The 26,099-nt window shown below is 53.3% G+C and overlaps 2 protein-coding genes across 17 annotated transcripts in view; both read right to left on the reverse strand.

Annotated features, from left to right (window-relative positions):
* Positions 1 to 6,525, reverse strand: part of SDC3 (syndecan 3) — a gene marked incomplete at its 5' end in the record, with an annotated part of 31,758 nt that extends 25,233 nt beyond the window's left edge. Inside the window, one exon of the mRNA XM_079115249.1 lies at positions 6,403 to 6,525. Coding sequence (XP_078971375.1) covers positions 6,403 to 6,525 — 123 coding nt within the window. The remainder of the gene's footprint in view (positions 1 to 6,402) is intronic.
* Positions 6,526 to 15,069: 8,544 nt separating this feature from the next.
* The window catches only part of PUM1 (pumilio RNA binding family member 1), a 122,913-nt gene continuing 111,883 nt past the window's right edge, over positions 15,070 to 26,099 (reverse strand). For all 16 annotated transcript variants that reach the window (XM_079113066.1, XM_079113065.1, XM_079113064.1 and 13 more), the window contains 4 exons: positions 24,075 to 24,200; positions 22,826 to 22,947; positions 20,828 to 21,020; positions 15,070 to 16,892 (listed from right to left, as the gene is read on the reverse strand). In XM_079113066.1, coding sequence (XP_078969192.1) covers positions 16,761 to 16,892; positions 20,828 to 21,020; positions 22,826 to 22,947; positions 24,075 to 24,200 — 573 coding nt within the window. In that variant the 3' untranslated portion in view covers positions 15,070 to 16,760. The remainder of the gene's footprint in view (positions 16,893 to 20,827; positions 21,021 to 22,825; positions 22,948 to 24,074; positions 24,201 to 26,099) is intronic.

A 26,099-nucleotide genomic window follows, 5' to 3' on the forward strand; every position in this document is an offset into this window, starting at 1 on the left:
CAAACCCCAGAATAGGGAGGGGCGGGCGAAGGGCAGGCGCCACCGCGTCCCGGCTGTGTGAGCTCTGGCAGGCGGCTTAACGTCTCTGAGTCTTCTCCATGAGGGACATGTGAGGGCGCTGAAGACTCTGAGAAGACCTGGACCTGGGGTGAGGTCCAGGCCCTCAGCTGTGGGACGGCAGGATGTGCAGGAGGCCACCCTCCAGGGCCCTCCTGAGGCTCAACACAAACATCAGCAGCCACCTACTTGGCCAGGGATGGGGGATAAACAGAACACGGCCTAGGCGCTCCCTGGCTGGAAAGCAAGTGGAAAGCACCCAGCACCACCGGCCTGGGCTCCCCGAGGTCCAATCCTCGGCCTCCAGTCTGGACCACAGGCTGCCCAGCCGCTCTGGAGAACCAAACTCTCCGTAGACTTAGCACCCAAAGGCTCTCTGGAAAATGCCTCCTCCAATCTGCCCTAAGTCCTGCCAGCTCCCATCAGGAGTCCGGGCCGAGTGCTCCCTCTCAGGGGAGTCCCCGGCCCAGGGTCTGCTTCAGATCCTCCACGGTCACTTGAACTCGGCCCCCACACTCTCCAAGGGCAAACACTAGCTCCTGCCCCTGCAGAATGAGTCCTCAGTAAGACCAAGAGGCGGGCAGAAGTGCAAGCCAAGCAGGCGCGAGGAGGAAAGCGGCGAGTGGCCAGCCGGGCTTACCTTTTTGCTTATTACTTCATATTATTAATCCCCACAACCCCGAGGCCCCATTTTAAAGAAAAGATTGACGCTTGGAGGGGTTAAGTGAACTTGCCAAGGTCACAGAGCAAGAAACTGAAAGAACCCGGATTTCTACCCCGGGCTAATCGTCTCCACACCCCGGCTCCTCCTACTTCAAGTTGCACCCTTAGGCGCGGTGGCACGCCTCGGGCAGCATCTGTCCCTGCCCTCTGCCCTCGCAGCCAGGTAGGAAAGGAGCCAGATCGCTCACTGCCTCCCCCTCCCCACGGCTGGGCCCTCGGCCACGGCCAGCCGCTCAGACTCCCCCTGTAATCACCGCTTCCTGTTTGGCGCTCAGACTGGGCCTGGTCGGTGGGGGAGGGGAGCGGCCACCCCTCTAACCAGGGTCTGCTCTGGAGGGAGGGGGCCGGAAGTGAAGTCTCCCCGGCCTCCTGGAGTCTTGGGAGACTGGGAGTCAGGGCAAGTGGGGACAGGGCGGGGGGTGGGGCGGTCCTGTACGTGGGAGAATGTTCCAGGGACAGAGGTCCGAAGGGGCCAGCAAGACCAGCCAGGTGGTCCAGGACCAGCCCAGCTCCTGCTAGCCGGGTGTTGGGAGGGATGGCTGTTGGGAGGGAATGGCGGGAGCCAGAGGCTGGGCTAGGGGCAGCTCCCAGCTCCCGCCACCCTGCCCCCGAGACACAAAATCACAGGCTCCAAGAAGCTGGGCTGGAGCCCAAGCCACAGTCCCTCTGTCCTGGCCAGCGTGGTTGGCCCCGCCTGGCACTCAAAGACCGCAGGCCTGCCCCAGGCAGCCCCCTGCGCCTCCCAGCCTTGGACAGAGCAGGACTCTGCCAGCCTCTCGTTCCTCCAGCCCTTGCACAGGAGCACACCCTCACCGTCCTGGCTCCCTCCTTCCCTCATTCCTTCATCCCCTTCATTCATTCATCCATCTGAACCACACAGTCATGGGCCAGGTTGGGCAGTGGCGCACGCCCAGCAACTGGGGAGGGCGGAAGCAGGAGGACCCGCAAGTTCAAGGCCAGCCTCGGCAACTTAGGGAGTAAAAAACTAATAATAAAAAGCTCAGGGGTAGCGTCCCTGGGTTCGATCGCCCCACTACAGTAAACAAATTCGTTAATTAATTCTGGGCCAGGCACAGAGCGGCCCCTGGAGGCCAGTGAGAGCTCGCCCCAGGAAGCTCGAGGGTCTGTCAAGAAAGCACGTGCGAGACACCTGCTGGAAGACCTGCTGAGGCCTGGCCTCTGAGCCTCACTGTGGGCTGCAGTCGAGGTGCAGTGGGCCAGCACTCGGAAGGGCGCAGGGGACACGTGTCAGCTCTGCACAACTCCCTAGGCCTCGGCGGGGACTGAGAGCAGCCTGTCACCACTGGGGTGGCAGCCAGCACATATCCAGGGCGAGGGTGGATGGTTAGACCCCTCTCCGCCTGAGATCCCAAACACTGCCCCTCTGCTGCCTGAGCACGTGGCCCCCGACGGGAGCCCCCCTCACACATGATCTTGTCACAGCTCTTCAGTTTATAGGACTCGTCCCCCACCCATCCCCGAGGAACTCTGAGTGACCACTTTCATAGAGGGCAGACCTTGTGAGGACAAAGGGCCCTGGGCAAGCCCCTTCCCCCACTCGCAACTCAAGACAGCGCCACAGACCTCCAAGACCACGGGGAGAACTAAGTAAGAAGAGATGTGCACAGCCCTGCTGGGAACAGCACTTGGTGAACAGCGAGCGGACAGACGCACGGTCAGAGGCCCAGCTCCTCCCACCTCACGGATTGTGGATGGAGATGTACCAAGAGGGTGAAGTAAGATGCCCAACAAGGCACAGCAAGAGGGCTGGGGAGATAGAGTGATAGAGTGTTTGCCTCGCAGCACAAGCCCTGGGTCCAAATCCCCAGCATCGCAAAAAAAAAAAAAAAAAAAAGGCACGGCAAGAGGGCATGGGACTTAGTTCTGCAGCCCAGTCCTACCAGCCTGCCAGGCCCTAGCTCTGCTACTTTTGGGCTGTGGTTACTCTGAGTGAATCACTTCACTTCTCTGGCCTCAGATTCCGTCGCCTGTAAAACAGATATTCTAATAATTCCTACTCCGAAGATGCTCAAAAGGACTAAGTAGCCAAAATGCACCACAGTGCCCCCATGGCCAGGGTCCTCCTGTCTCTACCTGCTATTCTATTGTCAAGCTCCAGGTGTGGCCCTGCCTCCAAACCACGCCCTCGGCACCCAGGCTGGGTAGAGGCTCGGGTAGAGAATTTACGGCCTCCCATGGCCAGCCTGGCTCCAACCTTCGGGAACCCCTCCGAAGCCCCTTGAACGGGGCCACCCCTTTCCCTTGGGCGGCAGGACGACTCTCCCCATGCCACTGCTGCCCAAGCCCAGAACAGCCCCAACCACCCGGCTAACCCCTTGGGGCCACCCAGAGACCCAGGCCCTATCTGGGAGGTGGGAGGAGCCATTTGCTTTCAGAAGGCCAACACGCTCTCCTCTGGCAGCAGAGGCCCCCTCCCACCCCCGCCACACCAGGGACCACCCAAGAACCTGCCAGTCGGCAGCTGGAGGCCCTGCACTGCTCCCCAGAGGGCAGTGGGCACCAGGTTTGGGCTCCAGCTGCATGAGAACAGCTCACCCCTCACCCACAACGGTCCCTGGAGGTCAGTATGTCCCCAGCTGACAGATAAGAAGGCGGAGTGTCAGGGAAGGGTACCAGCTTGCTCCACAGGGCATGTGATAACCACTTCAGACTGAGTTCAAAACACCTCCTCCAGGAAGCCCCCCCGGCCTCTCCAGGCTCCCTCCTGGGAAGGCCTGTCCCCCCGAAATGTAGCCAGTCTCCTCAAGGGGCTCAAATCCTCACTGCAGCACTCCTGAGGCTGACACTGTTCCCGTCCCCACTCCCCAAATCACACAGCTGGTCCACCCCCGAGCCCTGCGGCCTGGGAATCAACAGGCTGCACATCCCTGCGGTGTCCCCTGTGTTCACCCCCAGCTGCTGGAAGGGAAGGATGTTCCCCCAGGGCCTGGCCTTCCCCTTCTACAGTGAGGACCATCTGGCCCTGGCAACCCCAGGCTCACAGCCAGAGTGGCCTGGAGCTGCAGGGGCAGGAGCGAGCGGGAGCAGGGCCCCTGCCTTGAAAGTGGGGGCCACACAGTCACCCCACCTCCCCTCCCCAACTCAGTCCCTGCCCAACCCCGGAATGGCAACTCTAGGAAAGAGCAAGAAGCCTGAGGCAGTTGGCGGCCAAGGCTGGGCCCCGCACTCTCCCACTCCAGAGGCGGAAGCCGGGGCGCAGAGAAGTTAAGCAACTTTCACAAGGTCACACAGCCAACCACTGAGCTCTGGCACGGAGAGTGTCCAAACAGACTAAGTGGACACCTAAGATCCCTTCAAGACTTGGACCTTTGAAAGACTGCGTTTCGAAAGCTGCATTTCCAAGGTCCCCTCTCCAAGCCATTGCAGGCAGAAACAGTGGAGCAGCAGAAGGTGGCTCTGGAAGCAGAGGATCCTCAGAAGGTCACCTGGCGGTCCAGGGGAGAGGACTCACCACGGGGATGCCAGGAATGCACCCCCACCCTCACACACATACAGGTGGACCCTGGGCCACCTTTCCTCCCAGCTCCACCCAGCCAGGACCGCGTGATGCCCTCGGAAGACCTCACCCTCGGCCACCTGTCTGGGCTCTCCTGGTCTCACAGCCTCACCTGCTTCTGAGGGTGGCACCCTGCCCACCAGGCACCGCCTGTTAACCCTTTACTTCCCAGGTCAGCAGAGGCACGAGAGGGGGCCGGCCTTCCTCATGGAGAGACACCAGGTCCCCGCCCACCCACACTGCAGCCCCTGCTCACCCTCAGCCAGGCCAGTGCGGGAGCCCGGGCCAGACCCTGGGGCAGAGGGTTGCTGGATTCAGGGGCACCCGCCTTGCCAAGATGCTACAGGGCTGCACATCCTTCCATGCTCTCGGTCTTCCTTTCATCACCTGAGCCTTGTTTTACGGCTGAGGAGCAGGTGCCAACCGGGGGAAGTGACTTGCCCAGCCCGGAGTTCCACCAGGCCTCCTAGTCTCTGGCACGTTGTCCTGAGCCCCCTGTCACTCACTTACACACCAAGGTCTCCAGGCTCCTTCAGGGTCTGCAACGCATGCCAGCTGTTCCCCCTCTGAGGAGGGTGCTATCAACCCCATTCCACAAGGGGAACCCGAGGCTGAGCGGCGGGATGACTTGCCAAGATCACAAACCGTGAACAGGTGGCAGCATTGGGAATTTGACCCAGGACCGCAATTCCCAGATCTTTGATTTTTAAGGATTCTCGAAATGGAGCTAAGAAAGTGTCCCCAGTGCTAGGGCAGGCCAGGTGGCTATCCCTCCTAGAGACCTTCGTCCCTCAACCCCCAGGAGAACTGGAGATGCGGCACAGGGCCAGTCGCCTTGTGGGTGCCCTCGCCCCAGCGGCCAGCTCCCAGATGGGGAAGGCTGATGAGGAGTCTACTGGTCCAGGAAGCAACCTGAAGCCCCTGCAGTGTCCCTCACTGGACAGACTGGCCACTGAGGCTGAAGAGGGAAGGCTGGGCAGGGGACTGCCTGCCAGGCCCAGTTCCTTCTTAGTCCTGGGGGGATGGGGGCCAGGGCAGCATTGTTCCTAGAACTGACCAGAGGTTGGCCCTAAAAAATCCCAGCTCACCCTGCGCCCCCACCCCAATCTGGACAAGTGCCACAGAACTCACTTGGGACCTGGGTCCCTCCAAGGGGAGATGTGGTTCCTCCTCCCTCCAACCTCTTCTTCCTGCTCCCCTGATGGAGCTGGGACCAAGTGCAACCCCACAGCTGCTGCAGTCACTCAAAGGGACATTCAGGGGTCACCTCCCACGCACCTCTACCTGCACACATGTGGCCCCCTCAAGGGTCCCTGCCCCATGCCTCGGTAGCCCATGCAGCTGCACACACACCCTCTGACCGCCAGCACACGCCCACCGAGGTCCTCCACCCTGGACCCCTGGGCTTCTGCAGGCACACATGGCCACCGTCCTAGTGGCCCAGGCATAACTGGTGCACACCGCGCACAATGGGTCACCCTCACTCAACCGCCCACAGGGGGCATGGTGGCATCCGCACATGGAGCGGACACATCCTTCCCACGCGCACACCCCACAGGTCCCAGGGCTCCTCTCTGGGGTGGCCCGGCTGCAAACACACTGGGTCACCCTCATTCACCCCCTCAGGTGACCTTCACCAAGTCACCCTCCCCGCCCCCTCGGGAGTCCCCACTGCCCTACTGGTGGCTTGGGGAGGCGGCCTGGGAGAAGTCGCACGCACGCCCTCCCCCAGCCGAGGAAATCGCCCGGCTCCCAAAAGTGGCGGCGGACTGGGCACACCCACGGGGACCGGCCGCCCCTCGGCCCCAGACACACCCAGCCCCGCGACCCTCGCCGGCCACCAGGCCCTCGCGGAGCCTCTCCGGCCGCGGCGGGGACCCCGCTCCGCCCGCGGGGAGGCGGTTCGACCGGCCGCCGGGGTGGCGGGGACCTGCGGCGACCCGCGCTCCCGCCGGGGCCTCCCCGGGGAGGGTCCCACGGGAAGGGGACGGGCCCCAGGCGGCGGCGGCGCGGGGCCGAGGCGGGCGCGGGGTGGTGGGGGAGGGGCTGCGGGCGGCGGCCCGGGCGGGGGTCGGGGGTCCCGGCGGGACCCGCGCGTCACTCACCCCCGCGGCGCGCCCGGCCAGCAGCAGCAGCAGCAGCGGCGGCAGGAGCAGCCCGCGGGCCCCGGGCGCGGCCGCGGCCCCGTTCCCGGCTGCGGCCCCGGCGCGGTGCGGCGGCCCCCGGCTTCATGGCGGCGGCGCCTTTGTTCCGGCGCTGGCGGCGGCGGGCGCGGCTCGTCGGGCTCCGGCTCGGGGCCGGCTCCCGCTCCGGCTCCGGCTCCGGCTTCGGCTCCGCCTCGCTCGCGGCTCCGCGCCCACAGCGGCCGCGCCCGCAGGAAGCGTGCGCCGCCGCCGCCACCGGGCCGCCCCCAGCGCGGCGGGGCGGGGCGGGCTGTGCGCGGTGCGCGCGGGTGCGCGGCGCGCGCGCGGGGTGCGCGGTGCGCGCGGTGGTGTGCGCGCCCGGCTGCGACCCCCGCCCGCCCGGCGGGTGCAGCAGGCTCGGCCCAGGGCCTGCAGGACCCGTGTCCCGCCCGACGCACCCCGGCCCGGGCGGGAGGGCGGAACGCGAGCACCCCGCGGGCTTCGCCAGGGCGCCCGCCGCTCCTTCTGGGGCCCGAGGGCGTGGATCGCGTGTGGATCAGCAGCCAGCAGCCTCCTTGAGGGCTCCATTCATTCCAGGACTCCCACCTTCGCCCCCACGGCCCAGCCAGTCTAGGAATGGGCCAGAGATCACCCACGACCCCGACCTTCATGTCCTCAGAATGTGGATGGCTGTGTGACCTCAGAGTAGGCCTGACCCTCTCTGGGCCTCAATTCCCGCACACCACCATGTAATGGTGTGGGGTGTTGACTGGGGCCTCTATGGGTCTGGAGAGGAGAACCAGAGTAGCAGGTTTCCCAGGCAAGCACCCCAGAATGAGACTCAGATTCCTCACAGAGATTGGAGACCACTCCCTCCAGGCGAGAGAAAAGGACAGGTCTGATGGCACCCCCACCCTGGCCCTCTTGTTAAGCACTTCTCTCTGTTGCTTCCTTCTCCATCCCCATCTGACTCACCACAGCTCTACCTACTTGTTTGAGTCCCCACTGGCCCCTGAGCTCAGGAGAGCAGGTCTGGGTCTGCTGCAGTCAGTCACTGCTGACCCCAACATCAGCCTGGCCTGCCTTGCAGTGGGTTCTCAAGACCAATCTGCAGAATTCCAGGACATGGCGGCTCAGGCCTGTAATCCAATCAACTGGAGGCTGATACAGGAGGATAGTAAATTTGAGGTCAGTTTCAGCAACTCAGCAAGGCCCTGAGCAACTTGATGAGGCCCTATCTCAAATGAAAAAATAAAATGGGCTGGGGGTGTGGCCCAGTGGTTAAGCGCCCTGGGTCCGGTCCCAGGAACCAGAGAAACAGACAAATTTGCAGAATCAAGGCGTTCGTTTCTCTTCTGAACAACTCACCCCACACAGGTGCTTCAGGGAGAGAGGGGAGGGCTAAACTCTCCTTAAGCCCTGAGCACATGCCCTTGACCAAGCACTTTCCTTGGATTATCTCAAGTCAGCCTCTCAGGACCTCCGTGAGGTCGGTACTGTTGATATGGCCACTTCTTCAATGAGGAAACTGAGACACACAGAGAAGAGGTGGTTTGCTGATTCTGCCGGGGTGACTTTCACCCTCAGATGCTCTCTTCTCTGGCCCCTGGGGCCCTGCACCCAGTTCAGGGCCTGCTGTCAGGAAAAAGGTTGTTGATGTTGGAAGGGGCGTGGGTATAGCTCAGAGGCAGAGCCCTTGCCTAGCACGCCCCAGGCTCTGGGTTCCGACCTGCACTGAAAACTGACAAACAAAAAACACCTCGACACTGGAGCCATATCCCAGAGGAGAGGATAGTGGAGCAGACGGGGGCGGGCCTGGAAGAACAGACCACGGACAGTAACCCTGGCCTGGCCTCGCATGTCAGGGGACTTGCTCCGCAGGGCCCTTGGGAGGAAGTCCAGAAGACAAAGGTCAGCTCAACATAAGGTAGAGACGTGTTAAAGGGGTCCCCTGAGACGGGGAGGGAGTAAGTCCGGTCCCTAAAGGTTGTGTGAGACCAGGCTAGCTGCCCTTTGGCAGACATCCTGCAGATAGAGAGGGAGACTTCAACTTTGTGATTCAAAATCCCTAGGACACCAGACCCCGTGGCTGTCATTCCAGCCACTGAGGAGGCCGAGACAGGAGGATCACAAGTTCAAGGCTAGCCTCGGCATCTCAGCCGAGACCCTGTCTCAAAATAAAGGTTGAAAGAACTGGGGATGTGGCTTAGTGGTAAAGCACCCCTGGGCTCAATCACCAGTACTCACCCCAGCCCAGAAAAATTCCTAGGAATTCTGAGACCCCAACTTCTAGAAATCCCATTCCCAAAGCTTTTGGAATTAAGACCATCCCCTTGGGGGGATGCATGGGGAAAGGTCGGTGGACCCCATGGGTGTGGAGTTGGTCTTAGTTGAGGCAGCACGGCTTGGAGCTGGAGGGCTCTGCCTCTGGGTTGGTCAGCACTGGGTTCAAATCCCACTTTGAATGTAGCTTTCCCTGCCCGAGCCTGCTTCCCAACTACAGCACGTGGATAGGGGTCATGGGGTTCACAGATTCACTCAGCAAATAAAAATGGAGCCCCTGCTGTGCTGGGTCAGGTAGCCAGACCTGTGAGGATCCTACGGGCTCTGTCCCGCCTCGTGCCAGGGCTCCGACAGAGGGGCTGGGGTGCCCTTATAAAGGAAGGGACTCAGACGTGGACACAAAGTGACCTTCCAGAGAGGCTGAGAAGACCAGCACAACGGTTGGCTCTGAGGGGCTCCCCAGGGCCCAGCGGGCCCAGAGTGGGGGTCGGGGGCGCCGGATGCCAGCTTGGTGCAAGGAAGGACTCCTGAGGGTGTGGACCGGGCCACAGGTGGCGGTGAGTGGGGGGCGAGGGGTGAGAGCCCTGTCTGGGAGGGAGCAGGACAGAGTGGCCAGCAGGGAGGCCCGCGGGCTCCATGTGGAGCGCCGGCAGGGCGCGTGGCCCTCCTCCAGCAGCCTCTTCCCGACCCGCTGGAGAAGCGCGCAGGCCTGTGGGGAATCTTTGGCCAGGCCAGGAGCGCCACCTGCTGCTCCTCCAAGACACTGTGGCATCTAGGACTGGTCAGAGTCGCCGGGGGCCTTACCCAGCTTCCCAGCTGGGGCTCCCGGGCTCCTGGGCTCCCAGGTGCACACATCCCCTGCCCTTGAGCACAGTGCACCCATACCACCCCATGCACTGGGCCACCTCCCGCTGGCTCAAAACCTCCATCCACCGTGCCACTACACCCCACAGGCATCTGGTGCTGCCCCTCCCAGCACTCTTGGTTCCTCAAATTCCCATTCTCTCCCCTGGGAACCCTTCCTGACACTCTTGGGGTAAGCTGGTCCTGGTCTGGCAGCACCCTGATCACACCCATCCTGCATGCCTACCGTGCTTCCAGTTTCTACTGTCTGCCTCAGCTGGAACTGAGAGAACCCCCAATGGACAAGAGCTCAAGTACAGCTGATCACAAGCCAGGCACTGCTTTAGGACACGCACATGACTTCATCCCCATTCTCCAGATGGGAAACCAAGGCCTAGGAAGGTGGGGAGACAAGCCCAAGACCCCACAACTGGCAAATGAGGCCAAGATTTTGACCCAGGCTCTTAGCAGTGACACTGTAATATCAGGTCCGGGTCGGGGCTGGCCAGGCCAGGGAGGAGGGGGCTGACCAAAGCTCAGGGACCTCCAGCTGAGTGGGCGGGGCTGGCTCTGTGGAACCCGAGCAGACAGGTTTGAGGGGACCACAAACACGAAATTGGGAATAGGGCCTCGGGAGGGGAGCGTGGCGATGAGGAGAGCCGGGTCGTGGCCTTGTCCACTCTACAGCCACTCTGCCTCTGAACAGAAGCCTGTGGCCCGACCAGGGCCAGCAAGGTCGCAGCGCTGGCAGGAAGAGGCTCCGCCACCCGGAGGAGTCCAGGAAGGCTTCGCGGAGGCGGCCACATCCTCACCCGGCCGTCCTGCTCCGAAGTGCTCACACGTGGCCAGCCCAGTGTGAGAGGTCTAGGGTGCCAGCCGAGGCTTCGTCCTGATGTCACGTGTGGGTGACTCCAGGACTGTTCAGGGACACCACAACTTGGGAGGGACGGAGCGTGCAGAGCCTCATGCTGCTGTCCCCCGCCACCCTCCGTCACCTGCCCATTTCACAAGTGAGGAGAGTGAGGCCTCAGAAGGGGCAGGGACTGGCCCAAGGTCACGCCATCTGTGGCAGAGCCGGGGCCCTCGCTCTCCCTGCTTCCCTGGGGTTCTCAGGAACCCCCGAGAGGACCCCCTGCACCAAGACCCCATGACGCACAGAGCACGTTCTGGCCAGGATCAGGAGCCGTCGGGGCAGCCTGGGCCAGGAGCACGCCAACCCGGGCCGGGCAGCAGCGAGACCTGGGGGTGGGCGAACGCTCCTTCCCGTTCCTGGGAATAAATTGCACATTTAGAGTCATTTTCCTGGAAGAAAAATAAACTTCCTAAAAATACGTGTTCCTTCTCACCTCCTCTGGGGCGGAGCAGCCCAGCTGCCAGCTGAGGGCGTTGCGCGGGGGAGCCGGCCACCCTCCGGCGCCGTCCTGGGGACCCTTTTCTCTCTCTTTTTTTTGTACTGGGGACTGAACCCTGTGGCATTTTGCCACTGAGCCGCAGCCTCAGTCATTTTGGGGCTTTATATCATCTTGAGACGGGATCCCACTGAGAGCCTGAGGCCGGCCTCGCGCTTGGTATCCTGCCTCCACTTCCCAGCGGGTGCCACTGTGCCTGGCCATCATGGAGGTCTGGGGCATGTCTTGGGGCCAGGGTCTGTCTGTCCGCAAGATTCCAGGAGCGCGGAACCGCAGCAAGCTGGCAGCAGTGGCGCGGCTGCGGGCAGGCCTGGGCCTGGCCCCGAGGGAGCTCACCCGGGAGACTCGGAGCGACTGCAATCCACAGACGTCCCTGCTCTGTCCCTTGCCCGGCCTGTGTGCCCCCGGCAGGTGCTTCCCCTGCCTACGCAGAGGAGGAGGCAGAAGCTGCGGCACCTCTGGGGGACTGTGGTTCCCTGCGAGTCGCTGGGGAAGTGACTGGGCTCTGAGGAGCACCGGGGGGTCTCCAGGAACCCAGGCTCAGCTGCAGGGCAGGTGTGAGCAGCCGTCCTCTGGGGCCGGCCCAGGCTGCAGTCGCCAGTCTCTCCTGCTGTGTAACAAGTCGCCCCAAACAGGGATTTAGACGGCCACAGACTTTCACTGTCTCGTGCAGCTTCTGTGCGTCAGGAAGTCGGGAGACGACGGGTGGCGGCTGTGGTTTGGGAAGTCTCCCCGGAGTCCACAGTGCCGACGTCAGTCAGGGCTCAGCCTCCGGGAAGCAGGTGAGACTGGCAAGTTAATCCTGACCAGCAGGGCCTCACCACAGGGCTTCGTGAGCGTCCCCAGGGGAGGCAGAGGTCACAGTGTCGTGGGTGACCTGGCCTCGGAAGTCACACTCCACCCCTTGGCAAGATCCTGCTGTCTCTGTGGTCACACCCAGTCCTTCGGACTCCGCAGAGGTGAGAATATCAGAGACAGGCTTCTCCGGTGACTGGCTTCTGCCTTGGAGAAGGCACTAGGTACTGCACCCACCTCCTGGTGCCCCAGTTTGGAGGATAAATTTGTCACCCTAGTGAAAATTCCAAGAGCCCCAACAGGGAAAAATCAGCAACAATGATCATCGTCGTCTCTGGCCGTGTGCCCAGCCCTGAGCCCAGGGCCTCCAACGTGCCTTGTAAAGTACAACTGTTGTCACCCCTCTTTACAAATAAGAGGAATAAGAAGTCAGGCGACCTACAAAGGTTACACGGGACCAGTTGGAGGTAGAATTTGAAGCCATCAGTCATGAGAAGACTTGGAGGTGTCGGTTGAGAACGTTACAAGCCAGAGCTGTGGCCCCAGGAGGCCTGGAAACCCTGGGCGGCTCTCAGAGGGGTTGCACTCCTTGGCCCCACCTGTCAACCCCACACCAGCCCTGGGAGAGAGGCCGCATTGGGCTAAACTAAGACTTCTGATTGTTGGGGAAACTGAGGCCCAGAGAGGTCTGAGATGGGCCAGGAGTCACACAGCATATCAGGCACAACCTCCCATTCCCAGCCAGGGGCCTAGCCCTGTGCACTCTCGAGGGGCAGGAAGGGATGAAGGAGGGGAAAAACTTAGTTTCAGGTAGATGCCAGACCTTTGCTGGCCTCTACTCTCTGGGCAAGCCTCCTGACAATGCCCCTGAGCCCCTGGAGTAGCCGTCCTCCTGGAGTAGCCACTTAGCCCTCGCCCCCCCCACCCCGCCCCGAGCCCAGGGGCTCTTTGATGCTTGCTCTGGGAGGCAGCTCCCTCGTGTGGCTGCAGTGGGTAAGTACAGAGGGTCTCAGGTCCCCTCCCTCCGGACGGCGCCTCACCCTCCAGCAACCAGAAGGCAGCTACTGCTGGGGGTGGGGGTGGGGGTGGGGGGGCTGCAAAATCAGAGCCCTGGATGGGGCGTCAGGAGGTCACAGAGGAAATCCTCACCTGGTTATTGACTCACATGGAGCTCGATCTCCAAATTTCTCATCTGTACAAAGGACTGAAACATCAACCACCTACTCCCTAAGGCTTTCTCAAGGACCAAGGAACCACCAACATGAAGGTGCTTGGTCAGGGGCTATGATCACATAACAGGACTCTGGAAGAGACACCAGGGACGCAGGTGGTGGCAGTCCCAGGCAGGGCTTTCCTTGAGACAGACTCCGTGAAGCTCTGGCTGCGGCAACAGGGGCTCTCCCAGGGGAGCTGAGAAGAGCCCCAGGCCTGGAGCTGTCTGAACCTGAGACCTGCAGGAGAAGCCAGAACGACCTCTCCCCCACACCTCTGAGCTGGGGGTAACCAGTCTTTGCAGGGTTGTTGCAAGAACAGTCAGTACACGTGGGATGACCACCCAGGTGCTCAGCAGCTGGTTTCCAATAAAAGGATTGCTTTGTCCATCAAAACCTGTGCACAGATATTGGGTGAGTGAGGTTCGAGAAAAATGAGAGCACACCCTCATTTCCTACTGAAGGCTCTGTCGCCCTGGCTTGCAAACTGCTTGTTGAAATTTGCTTCCAACAAAACGGGTCTGGGTGACAGATACCCAACCATTCCTTTATTATTCCAACATACTGGGCACTGTTCAAAGTGACCTAATTTAATCCTCACAACCAGCCCCGCACATTAAGTACTACTATGCCCTCGCCTTAGAAAGAAACTGGGTCTCAGGAGCAGCCAGGTGAAAAGGGTAGTTGGGACTAAACCTCAAATTTAATCCTGGCACTGAAGCCTCCCCAGGCCTCAGAGACAATAAAAGGAGGTGGCAGCGATCACGCTTCTCACCTAGATCCCTACTTCGCTGCCACTAAAAACAAAACATTTCACTAAAAGCTGAAAGAGACTCAAAGAAGACAGAAAAACCAAAGCCGGTCAAAAGCTGGAGTACAAAGAACCAGCATCAACAGGCCAGGAGAGAAAGAAGACCACCATGTCAGCGCCTGACAGGTTGGCCCCCGATGGCCAATGACTATCTCACCAGAACTCGGCCATGTCTGAGAAAAGGCTCGCACTGGCTTTGAACTCCTGCTGTCCAAAGGTCACAGATAGTAGGCAAATGGGGGAAAATAAATCTACCTGTGGCATTCTCTCTAAAAGCCGTGAAGGCCCACGGTGGGACAACTCTGGGATCGGCCCAACCATAGGTGCCCAAGCAAGATCAGGTCCTGGAGAGGAAAGCTGCATAGCCCCAGCTGCCTTTCCCTCCTTTCATCCCTGGTACCACTGGCGCAAGTTCCCTTGGCAACACCTACCACCCCCACATGCCCCACCAAGCTGGTATGGCCTTCCAGCTGGCCTTTCTAGCTGAGCCCATCCAAGTCTCCCACACGGGCCAGCGTTGCAGTGGTAGTTTTTACCAAAAACTACTAGCAAGGTAGTTTTGCCTCTGGAGCAAAGGTGGGCTCCCTGGCACCTTGGTGAGCCTCCTGCACTACCAACAGGAAGAGATTCCCAGTCTGAGGGTAAGAGGAACAGAACAGGCCAGGACACCAGGATAGCTTGAGCAGGCCCCTTTGAGGACTGGGTTGGCAGGAGAGGCTCCTACAGAGCAGAGGAAGCGGGGAGGAGTCCCAGGCAGATGGCCCAGAAGTCTAGACGGCTGGCCCAACAGTACCACTGTGATTCAGAGGATTCAGATCTGAATCCCAGGGCTCACATATGCCAGAGGCCAGAGAGGAAGAGGGAAAGAAAGGACTTCTGGAAAGGAAGGATCAGACCACAGGGCACAGCCTTTAAGAGGGCAGACTTGGGGGCTGGAGATATAGCTCAGTTGGTAGAGTGCTTGCCTAGTATGCATATGCCCTGGGTTCAATCCCCAGCACCACACACACACACACACACACACACACACACACACACACACAAAGAGGGCAAACTTGAACCCAGAGTAAATGCTCTAAGTCACCAAGAGAAGGTAAAAATTGAGCTTCTAAGGAGATGATCTTGTATGAAAGTCCTGGGCCATCAGCCTGACACGGGAACCCTACTCCAGTTCTTTCCCCACCCTAGCACTCCTCACAAAACAAGCAGAAAGAAAGAGACACAATAAGGAAGAGACTGTTCTGGGGCCTTCTATGGGGGTAGGTTCTGGCGGGCAGGCAGGGACTTAAAGCACAAACCCAGATTCCAAAGTTCTGTATTTTTCAAAATAAAGATCACACATTGTTTAGAGACAATCTACACAAGAGTTACAAAAAATAGTTGCCCAGGCATAAGCATACACAGGTTTGTTAATTATACACATATGGTTACAAGTGTGCTTGCAAAAAAGTTCATTGGAAATATACACAAGGCTCTGGAAATGTACACCGTGTAGTGTTACAATTCTATATTCAAACAAGGAAAATTGACAGTATGTTACATTCACTTACAAGTAGACAAAATGCAAAATACAGTTCATCTTCTGTACAAAAAGGAAGGGCGGTTCACACTTTACAGGGGGGGCAAGTGTGGGGGCTGGGCAGGGCTGAGCTTTTGCACGTCCTTTCGACTTTCACAAAATAAGCAAAACATTACTTTTTAGGGTTAAAAAAAAAAAACACTAGTGTGAACTGAATCATTTTGAATAACATTTAGAAAGGATCTCGCTACTGTCTGACTAGCTGACAAATAAAACCAAGCTATTTTTTTTCTTTTTAAACATTAACTAGGCTGTATAAAGAACATTTATTCCTTCAAAAGAAAAAAAATTTACTTCTGGTTGAAATTACAATTTACAATATACAACACTATATGCTAGGACCATAAAAGGTGAGAATATACACTGAATGCACAGGGCTGGCTAATTCTCTTTTCTTACCAAACGAGTTTATGCTGACTCAGACCTCTCCACATTTACATTACAGGTATACAAATGTACAACTGTACAGTCAAAAGTGTGTTCGACCACTAGGGTACATTATAGATACAGATCAGACATCAAAACAAGAAAATACTACAAATTTGTATATATGCAAAGTCTACACCAAGTATACACTACATATTTATAGAAGCAAGACCAAAAGCAGAGTTGGATTTTTTTTCTCATGCTAAATAATCAGATTTTGCCTTTCAATGTTAACAGAAAAAAATCCAGTAGGCAGTAAACAGTCACCCCGCCGGCCACAGGCCGCTCTGGTGTTCACACCTCCTCCTCGCAGCTCAGACTACACCTTCTTCTCAGCAAGTCTCCATAAAGAGCAATTTTAGAAGTCTCATAAACTTAATGTCATAAACTGAGCCTTAGCAACTCTGAAAGGTTTTCTCATTTTATATATATATACATATGTATATGTATATTTTTTATAAACAGTGTTAAATGCCAGTTGGGGTCATTTAACTAAAATTCAAACTTCCCAGGTTTTTTTGTTTGTTTTTATTTTTTACTAAAATGAGGAGGTGGGGAAGAGCTATTTGCAAAACTTGCCAGCGAGGCAAATGAGTTAAAAACCTTTTTTTTCTTTTTTTTTTTAAACTTTTTTTGTTAAACCAACCACCCTGAAAGTTTCCACACGTGAAATATAGATACAACATTGAACAAAATATGTGGCCTCCCATGTACATTGGTTACCTATGTACAAGTATCCTATACACCAGTAAAACAGCAGGGCAATTAGTCAATTAAAAAAAATAATTAGTACATGTTATGTGTAATAAAATTAAATTTACAAAGGCTTTTCCACTTGTGGATTTGTTTCCTTTTTGGAGGAGGGAGCAATCCCGGAGCAACCGTTTGCCCGTTTCAGATTCCACACTGGGACATTTCTGGTTGCTGGTTGGATCTGCCAGGGGCCAGTGAGGTCAGCGGGAATGGGGAAAGGGATGCACTGCTCAGATGATGCCATTAGGGGGGCCACAGATGGGCCCCAAGTCCACACCATTCTTCATATAGTACTTCTCCAGCTTGGCCAGGATGTGCTTGCCATAGGTGTACTTGCGGAGAGTTGCGATGTGGGGCCGGATCTGGGGAGGAAGGACAGCTTGTGTTACGCAGGCCTGAGAAGAGGCTGGCTGGATCCAGTGAGCTCCCAGCCCTGGCTGCATCTTTTGCACACGTGCACTTCTGACAGCAACACCCTCTGGTCCAGCCAAACCCTGAGCTCTAGTACGACAGTGACCCATTCATTCAGGACAGCACTGACACAGGGTGGGAGGGCTCTGGAGGTAAGGCAGGTGCAGGCCACTCCCAGGAAGCACAGGGAGACAGCACATCCTGAACGAGCACTTCCCCGCAAGCACACGGGCACAAGCCCCTGGCCTCAGGCTCAGCACCCAAATCACCTGGGCAGAGGCTTTTAGATGTGGGCACGATGAATCCTGAGCTCACCACCTGACCCTGTCTTTCCAGTTCACAGGAAGTTACTACTGACAAAAGTGAAATGCTGAAGATTATAAGCTAGTGTGACTGCCCCCATGTTAGTGGTGTGGGGAAAGGAAGGTGCAGAGTGGATCCATATGCTGGCCAAGATGAAAGGGCTGGTAAGGGCACAGGTATCTGAGCCCAAACCGCCAGGATTCAACAAAAGTTCCTTTGTTCCCCACTGTGCTCTTCCAGCACCCGTGGAACTGGGCTGACCCTTGCCCTCTCTGACTCAGGTGCCTGCAAGCTGTGGAAGCATTCTCCTGCTCCTCTCCCTGGGCTCATCTACTCCCCAAAGTCCTGGCACCCCTGACAAGCAGAGGGGTTCTTCTCTGTGAACTCACGCACTGTTCTACAGACTTGAGCAGTGCTTACTACCTTGTGCTCAATTTATCAATCTTTCCACACAAACATAAAGGACCGTGGCTTATCTACTATTTCCCTATCAGACTCACCCCAGTGCACACAAACACGGGGCCCAGTGTGCCGGAGTTGATGGGTGTTGAAGAATGAGAGCTCTGTGAAGGCAATGACTTTGCCTGTTCAATTAATTGTGTTCTCAAAGCAAGCAAGAGTCAAGTAGATCAAGAAACCACCAAAGAAACTCGCACAGGACCTCAGACTCAGATCCACCTTGCACTTAGGTGGGAAGCAATTGGTAATAACCAGCCCAAGGTTCCAACTGTGAGGTGTATGAAAGCAAAAACCTGCTTCCCTCCCTAAACTTGTCTTCAAAAAAAGAATGCAGTGGCTAGGACTGGGGCTCAGTGGCAGAGCACCTGCCTAGCACATGTGAGGCACTAGGTTCCATTCTCAGCACCACATAATAATAATAAATAAAATAAAGATAAATCTGTCATTAAAAACATTTTAAAATATTTTAAGAAGGAAGAATGCAATAATGTTACACTTTTCTTTTGGATCACAGTAAGAACTATATACATGACAAATGTTTTTGTCATTAGAACTTGAGGTTAAAGATCCCCTTGATTTGGGTAGCTCTCCTCCTAAAAACTAAGTAAAACTTAACTCATTTACCTTTATCCCTGGGACTGGCTGGGGGGGTAAGTCTTTTTTTTTTCCCCCTTAGTATATTTTAGATGTTGATGAACCTTTATTTTATTCATTTATTTATATGCAGTGCTGAGAATCAAACCCAGTGCCTCACACGCACTAACAAGCCTACCACTGAGCCACAACCCCAGCCCAAGTCGTGTCTCTTAATCTTTAACTTTGCCACCCCCAAAAAATAACAAGAACTCAAGCACATGTACACATACAAGTGCATGCAATCTTGGTGTGCTCCAGTTTCTTTTTTTTTAGCTTTTTTTTTCTTTTTGTTTTTTACTTTTTTTTACAGACTGCATTTTGATTCATTGTACACAAATGGGGTACATCATTTCATTTCTATGGCTGTGCACGATGTGGATTCACACCATTTGTGTAATCATACAAACTACACAGGGTACATAGGGTAATGATGTCTGTCTCATTCCACCATTTTTCATAACCTCTCCCTCTCATTTCCTTCTATATAATCTAAAGTTCCCCCATTCTTCTCTCACTCCCCACCCCTCACCCCCGTTATATATCATTCTCCACTTATCAGGGAAAACATTCGGCCTTTGGTTTCTTATTTGGCTTAACAAGAGGTGAAAGGTGATTAACCTGCTCTCCTCCCAGTGTCCCCTTTTTGCTGACAAGGGCACCACCTAGTGATGAAAGAGTGGAAAAACTTCCTCCCTGACTCCCCCAACCAATGGACTGCAAAACCCTACTGATTCCAACTCCCCAATTCTGCCCACTTCTCTTCAATCCCAAAGCTGCAACTACTTGCTGGTTTAACCGTTTTAACAGCCTCGTATCTAATCTTACTACTCCTCCAAGTTACAATGCCCACTCAGCAGCCAGGACAATTATCTGAAATGTACACATGATGTTGTCACCACAGTCCTGCTGAACTTGCTGGAATTCTTCAAATACAGTCAGCTCTCCTGCCCCCAAGACTTTACCCACCATGCTCCCTTTTCCTGGAAAGATTTCTCAAATGTTACTCCTCTGGGGAGCCTTGTCTGTACCCACACATTACGAGTCCTGCCATGTTCTTACATGCTCCCCCCGCCACAATCCTTATTTCCCTGTCATCACTGTACTAATCTGCACATAATATGGTGGTGTGTACCCATACTGATGTGTGTGCAGAGGAGGGCCTGCCACACAGTACACCTATTTGCTGAAAGAACGGGTGGATGTGCTTTAACTCCTGCACATCCCAACATTCCCCTGCCTCCGCCAGCATCTCCCCCGCCTCTCTGAAGGACGCTGAACTTCCCCAGCCTTCAGCTCTCATTGCCAGCAACAGGGTGGTGGTGTGGTGTGGTGTGGTGCGGTGCGGTGTGGTGCGGTGTGGTGCGGTGTGGTGCGGTGTGGTGCGGTGCGGGTGGGTTTGCACAAGAGGCGGCGGGTGTCTCGTCTGGCTCAGAACTTGAGTCCGTAACAAAGATTCTCATTACCGAACTCTGTTCTCAGTGAGGGCAAGTGGGTCATCATTGCCAGACAGCGGCAACCCTGCGCTGAGAAGGGCTGAGGGTTTAGATCAGAGCGCTGTGAGGCTCAGGGCACTGCTTGGCACAAACAGCTGAGCATGCCCTTCCTGCCCGTGGGCTCCTTCTGCCTCCTGGGCCCTGTGGTCTGTGTGGTGCAGGGTGGATCTGCTCTGTGACTGCTCCTGAAGCTGTGGACCAGTTCAGGGGATTTCTCTGTTGGTTGCCCACTCTTCAGATTTCTGTCCCCATTCCCCTGACTCTTCTCGGTCTTGTCCTCCAGCCTTCCCCTGGGGACACAGGGCGGGGAGAAGGGCTCCTCTCACGCATGCGCCACTGCTTTCCATTGCTTTTCCCCACCAGACTCCAAGGCTGAGGGCAGAGGTCAGGTCTTAGCCATGCCTGTGCCACCCAGATCAATGTGCCAGGCCATGCAGCGTACTGGGCAGGCAACTGTTCAGCGAGCACTGGTGGAATGAGTGAACAGGGAGGAGGGAGAAAAAGAGAGTAAGGGAGCAGGTTGTTTTGTATGAACTAATAATAAACTGATCTCTTAGACACCAAGGAGGGAAATACCTCATAAAAAAACTGAGCTTAAGACTTTTTACACAATGAGTAACAGGGAGGAGTGGCAAGCATGCGGGGACAATGGTGACTTCACATGAAAAGAAAGAGGGCTAAGTGCAGTGGTACACTCCTATAATCCCAGCAACTCAGAAGGCTGAGGTAGGAGAGTCACCAGTTTGAGGCCAACCTGGACAGTTCAGCAAGACCCTGTCTCAAAAATAAAAAACTAAAAGGGAAGGGATGTAGCTCAATTGTAGAGAGCCCCTACGTCCACCAGACAGACTGGGATAGAAAAGGAGAAATGCAGCAAAGGGCACAGTCCCGTGGCAGACTTCCCAGAAACCTACAAATGTCCACCTCTTCTGTTTTCCAAGAGTGAGCCAAAGGCTTGCACATCTCCTCTCTGACTGAGTTTCTGTCCAGCCTACCTTATGCATGACGATTTTCCGCTGGCCCGGCTCGGCCACGTCAATCATTTTCTGGACCACATAGTTGGCATACTGGTCCTTCATCATGGTGTATAAGGCACTGTGGGGACCGTCGTTCATGGTGCAGACCTCGTCAATGAGTACAGCACGCTCTGTACGTGAGGCGTGAGTGACACACTTCTCCACAACATTGCTGTAATGAGACAAATCAGGGGACAGCCGTCAGAGGAGGACTCCCTCTTAGGCTATGCTTCTAGTCTCTTCCCTCTCTCAAGGTTGGCAACAGGAGAGATCTTGCATCCATGGAGAATTAATGGACCCACTGTTTGGTTCTGTAAGAGCCTACCACTGCCACCCGATGTGACCAACAGTGAATAATGTCTGGGACTAGGTCTTTCAGGGGTGGGGACTAAACCTCCAAGGTGAAGGCAACAAGCCTGGAAGAATGAAAAACAAGTTTACGGGACTGGTTCTGTGACCTCCCAAAGGGCTGATTATCATTTCAACACTTACCAACACCCACCAATTCTTTCCTCACCTCTGTGAGCATATGGAGGCCAGGAACAAGTCTCACTGATGTCTAACTTCTGCTACCAGTACACGTGTGCTGATATGTGTGGCACTTAGCAGAAGCTCTACCTAGTCTTAAGAGAAGGAACACACAAGCCAGGGCCACAGCACTTTTGCTCAGTCACCACATGCTGCCTCCAAGAGTGTGAGAGGAGAAAGACCCAAAGTTTGTCAACACTTCTAAACGTTTAGCAAATACATCATCTTGGGAAAGGAAAGGAGCATGGTTCCATTAAAGCAGTTTTCCCATAATCCACAGGGCTGCAGATGCTGATTAAATTATACGCTGCCATGCTAATGGCTGTTTATCATCCCAGAGTGATTATGCACTGTGGCTTGGTGCTATGGGACAACACTGCTACCTCACACCTGTGGTTCTGTGGGAATGAAGCCGTGAGGTGTGTGCACATGCACTGCTGGAGCCAAGTCTGACCCTGGCAAAGAGAATGTGACGTTTTATGTGTGCATGTGGTGGGGGTGGTGTGCGCTGAAGGCTTCACAAAGAGTTCATAAGGGGGAAAGAGTTGCTCCAGGTCACAAAACCCTCAAGTAGAAAAGGAGCTTAAGAGAGTCCACATCTAGCCAGTGCAAAGCATTTTGCCAACTATTCTGTAAGATGGCCATTTCATCATAGGTTGGAAATTTCCAATGAGTCACAAGTAGCTACTTTCTAGAGCAACCTACCATACAGGTGGTTTTTCACTGAATCTTCTGCCTTATATACCAAAGCACATACACTCGGGTGCTTTGTTCCTTTTTTCTAGTTTCCCTGCCGCAAAGATTTAAGATTTCACAAATTTAAAATGAACACTAACATCAAGGTTGTATGAGTCCTATTAGCTGCCCTGCAATTCACCCTAAAAAACAGGAAAGAAAATATCCTACATATATTAAAAAATATGTTATGTGGGGAGCAAGAAATATAGAATCAACTCAGAAGACTGACTCATGGAAGAATCATCCATTTTTCTCCAGTCTCTACTACTTGTAAGTTAACAGAACACCTTTGGGAATAACAATCTCATTCTACTCTTAAGCCTGCACACTTTGAACCTGGAGAAGAGATTCTGAGAACATGAAGGCCTACATAGATAGGGCAAACTGCTTCTCTCAATCAAAAAGGAACCTGACTCATGAACATTTCACAATTTCAAAACATTAAGTTCATAAAATGACAGCAGTAACATGCAGTACTTCAGAAACATAGTCCCCAGATTTCACTGTGACTGATTCTCAGGGAGTGAGAAGTCCATATAAGGAACCTCTTACGATTCATGCTTTGTAGAACTATTCAAGTTTTTAACCTGTAGGTACTATTAAATAAACATCAAAAAGAAGGGAATGACCACTATTCTTTCTCTCTCTACAGCTAAAATACAATTTAAACCTCTCTTCGGAAAAACAGGCTGTAAAACTGAAAGCACATACCTTGCAAATTTGTGCTGACTCAACACAAGTACATTGCCTCGAATTTCTGCTACAATTTTGCTTTTATCCTCAGGACGACCATGTTCTAAGACATGCTGGATTACATAATTCCCATACTGATCCTATTTGAGAAGCAACAATAGAAAGAAAATGTAAGTTCTATGGGTTCCTATTTCTTTTTTTTTTTTTTTTTTTTTTTTTTAACCAGGAATTGAAAACCCAGGGGTGCTTTACCACTGAGCCACATCCCCAGTCATTTTTTAATATTTTATTTAAAGACAGGGCTTCACAAAATTGTTGAGGCTGACTTTGAACTCTCCCTTTGCTTCAGCTTCCAGAGCAGCACCACCATGCTGGGCAGTTTCCTTAATTCTTACATTTAATTAGCACTTATCTTTCCTGTAGCCAGGAAGGTTCTAATGAACCTAAGAATTTTTTAAATGGATAAGAATTTTTCCCCATCATTACAAAATAGAAGCACTTTATTAAGACAATGAAATATTTCTCCACATGTTTATGACCAGAAGATCTGGTTAGGTTCTTCATAAATTAGAAAAGTAGGCCTATATCACTTTGGAAGAGGAAGGGAGGGAGTAAAAAGTCATTGCTCTTAAACAGAAATGTACAAATGATTCCCTTACCTAAGTTGGAGGAAAAACTGGAAAGATTCATGTACAACAAAACAGGCAGGTCTAATTATTAATCAGTGGTAGAAGCAGAAAAAGTATGAAAGCCAGAAAGAAGAAATCAACTAATTCACTTATTCTATTGGACAATGATGAGATGAGACTCGGAGGGATTAAAGGGTCTGCCTGAGATGAAGAGTCCACCAGAGCTTGGAAGCCAGGTCTCCTGACTCTAAGCTTGGCCAATGCTCATGGCCCAGGTTCAAGAAACACTAACCATGCTGCTATAAAACATGCCCAAAGATTCCAAGGGCATGAATTAAGACACATTAAGCCAGGCACAGTGGTGCACACTTATACCAACAGCTCTAGGGCTGAGGCAGGAGGATTCCAAGTTCAAAGCCAGCCTCAGCAATTTAGAAAGGCCCTGTTTCAAAAAAATGTATGTATAAAAAGGGTTGGGGATGTGACTCAGTGGTTAAGTGCCGTAGGTTCAATCCCCAGTCCAAAAACAAAAGGACACATTAACCTTTTCGGGAACAGATATTTATGCTGACAACACATACAAAATGGGGCCTACAGAAGTCCACTAATGCTTGCAGTTCATCTGGTAACTCCACTACCTGTACAAGTTGCTCTGTGTGCTGGTGAAGTTCCTCTAGAATAGGGAGGGTCTGGTCAGGAAGACAGTGCTCCAAGATTCTCTGAATCACTCGGCAGCCATAAGGATGCGTGGACAAAGCAAACACCTAGGTAAACAGATACAAAGAAGAAAGTTCAAAATGACACTTGCCACTTTCAATGCTTCAATTAACATTTATATACATTATACCACTGATAGTCACAGAATAACTGTGGGATAATGGCATTTAAATTCTCTCTCGAGAAACAAGGGGTGTGTATCTGTTATGTGTGAGTAAACCCATTCCTTAATTATTTTAGGAATTCATTTAAATGCATATCCAGAACTGAAAAGTACTTTTCCAAGGAACCTGGAATGAAACACAGAATTAGTCAAAGTCATGGAAAACAGCTGAGATTCAGGAATGTCAATCAACAGGCTCTCCAAAAGACAGGTTAAAAATAGAAAAAGGAGGGCCGAAGGCTATAGCTCAGTGAGAGAACAGTTGTCTAATGTGCGCACAGCCCAGGGTTCAATTCCCAGCACCACAAAAAAGTAACAAAAGAAGAGGAAGGAAAAGAAGGGGGAAAACCACAATCAAAAAACCAAAACAAAAGGGGGAGGAGCAAATCCTGAATGCTTTCACAAAAACACACCAACTACATGCAAACATCGAGTTTAACTGGGGTATTATTGTGCTGGGTTTGAAGCATTAGAAAAAGCACACCAGCTATAGATCCAGAATACCCAATCTTGATTTGACTCTTCCTAGCTGAATGACATACAGCTCAGATCATAATCAGGAACAATGATATTAGTAAGAGCAGTTAACAACTACCACTTACTGAATGCTTACCTCCTATAAAGTGTCAGTCACTACACCAGATGCTTTGTATATGATATCTATATATGCAGCTTTATGCTTACAACCATTACTTAAATGATATACTTTTTGGTTCTGCTTGAGATTTGTTGTTGTTGTTTTGGTTTGAAATTTTTGGCACTTGAGATCAAAACCAGGGGTTTTTACCACTAAGCTAACTCTCCAGCCCCTTTATTTTTCTTTGAGAGAGGTAGGGGTGAGAGGGAGAGGTTCTTACTAAGTTGCTGAGGCTGATCTTGAACTTGCCATCCTCCAGCTTCACCCTCCTGAGCTGCTGGGATTAGAGGTATATGCCACTGCATCTGACTTGAGTTCATCTTTCTAAAATGTCACATAAGTAATAGTCTGAAGCAACCAAATTTATTTCACTCAAAATGTTTCCAATATTCACTTCTAAGACTGGATATTTCTGGAAGTTTATTCTGTACAGATGGATAGTATCCTGTTGGTTGACTATAAGAACTTTTAAAGTTAAAATGCCTAACTTATAGACCTCTGCATTGTTTAGCCTTTTCCTATTAGGGGAATAATACTGTTTTGAACATGAATAAGTAGGTCTTGGAGTATACAGTACACTGATGTTTCACCAGAGATGAACCTAGGTCAAGAGTACCAGATCGCAAAAAATACAAATGTCAGAATTTGAATAGTAAATTATGTTCCAAAATGGTTGTGCAAATATAAATTTCTACCAGCACTGTGTTGGACCCCACATTCCTTCTAGCACATAGCAACTGACAGGTGGAAAATGGTTTATCATTTAGGCATTTTTCTCATTACTGATGGAACTGACTACTACACTTTCTTTTGTATATTGGCAAATTCTGTTTCTTATGTGAAATATGTTCGGGGCCCAATTAATCGTTCATCATGTTTTATTATTTTCTAGTTACCAATCCTCTGACAGTGTTATCTTGAAAATATTCTCTCCCTGAGCTGGGATGCTGTTTAGTGGTGGAGTGCTTGCCTGGCATGGGTCAGACCCTCCCTGAGTTCAAGAAAAGGAAAAGGAAGGAAAGAAAAAGGCAAAGGCTCTCACTGAGTAGCTTTATGGTTTACCTTTTATTCTGTGGTTTGATAGATGTAACATCTTAATTTTAAAGTTAAAAAAATCTTACCGCACCCCCTGACTTTGTCATTAAC

The sequence above is a fragment of the Sciurus vulgaris genome (assembly GCF_902686455.1).
Source record: "Sciurus vulgaris genome assembly, chromosome: 1".
NCBI classification, from domain to species: domain Eukaryota; kingdom Metazoa; phylum Chordata; class Mammalia; order Rodentia; family Sciuridae; genus Sciurus; species Sciurus vulgaris.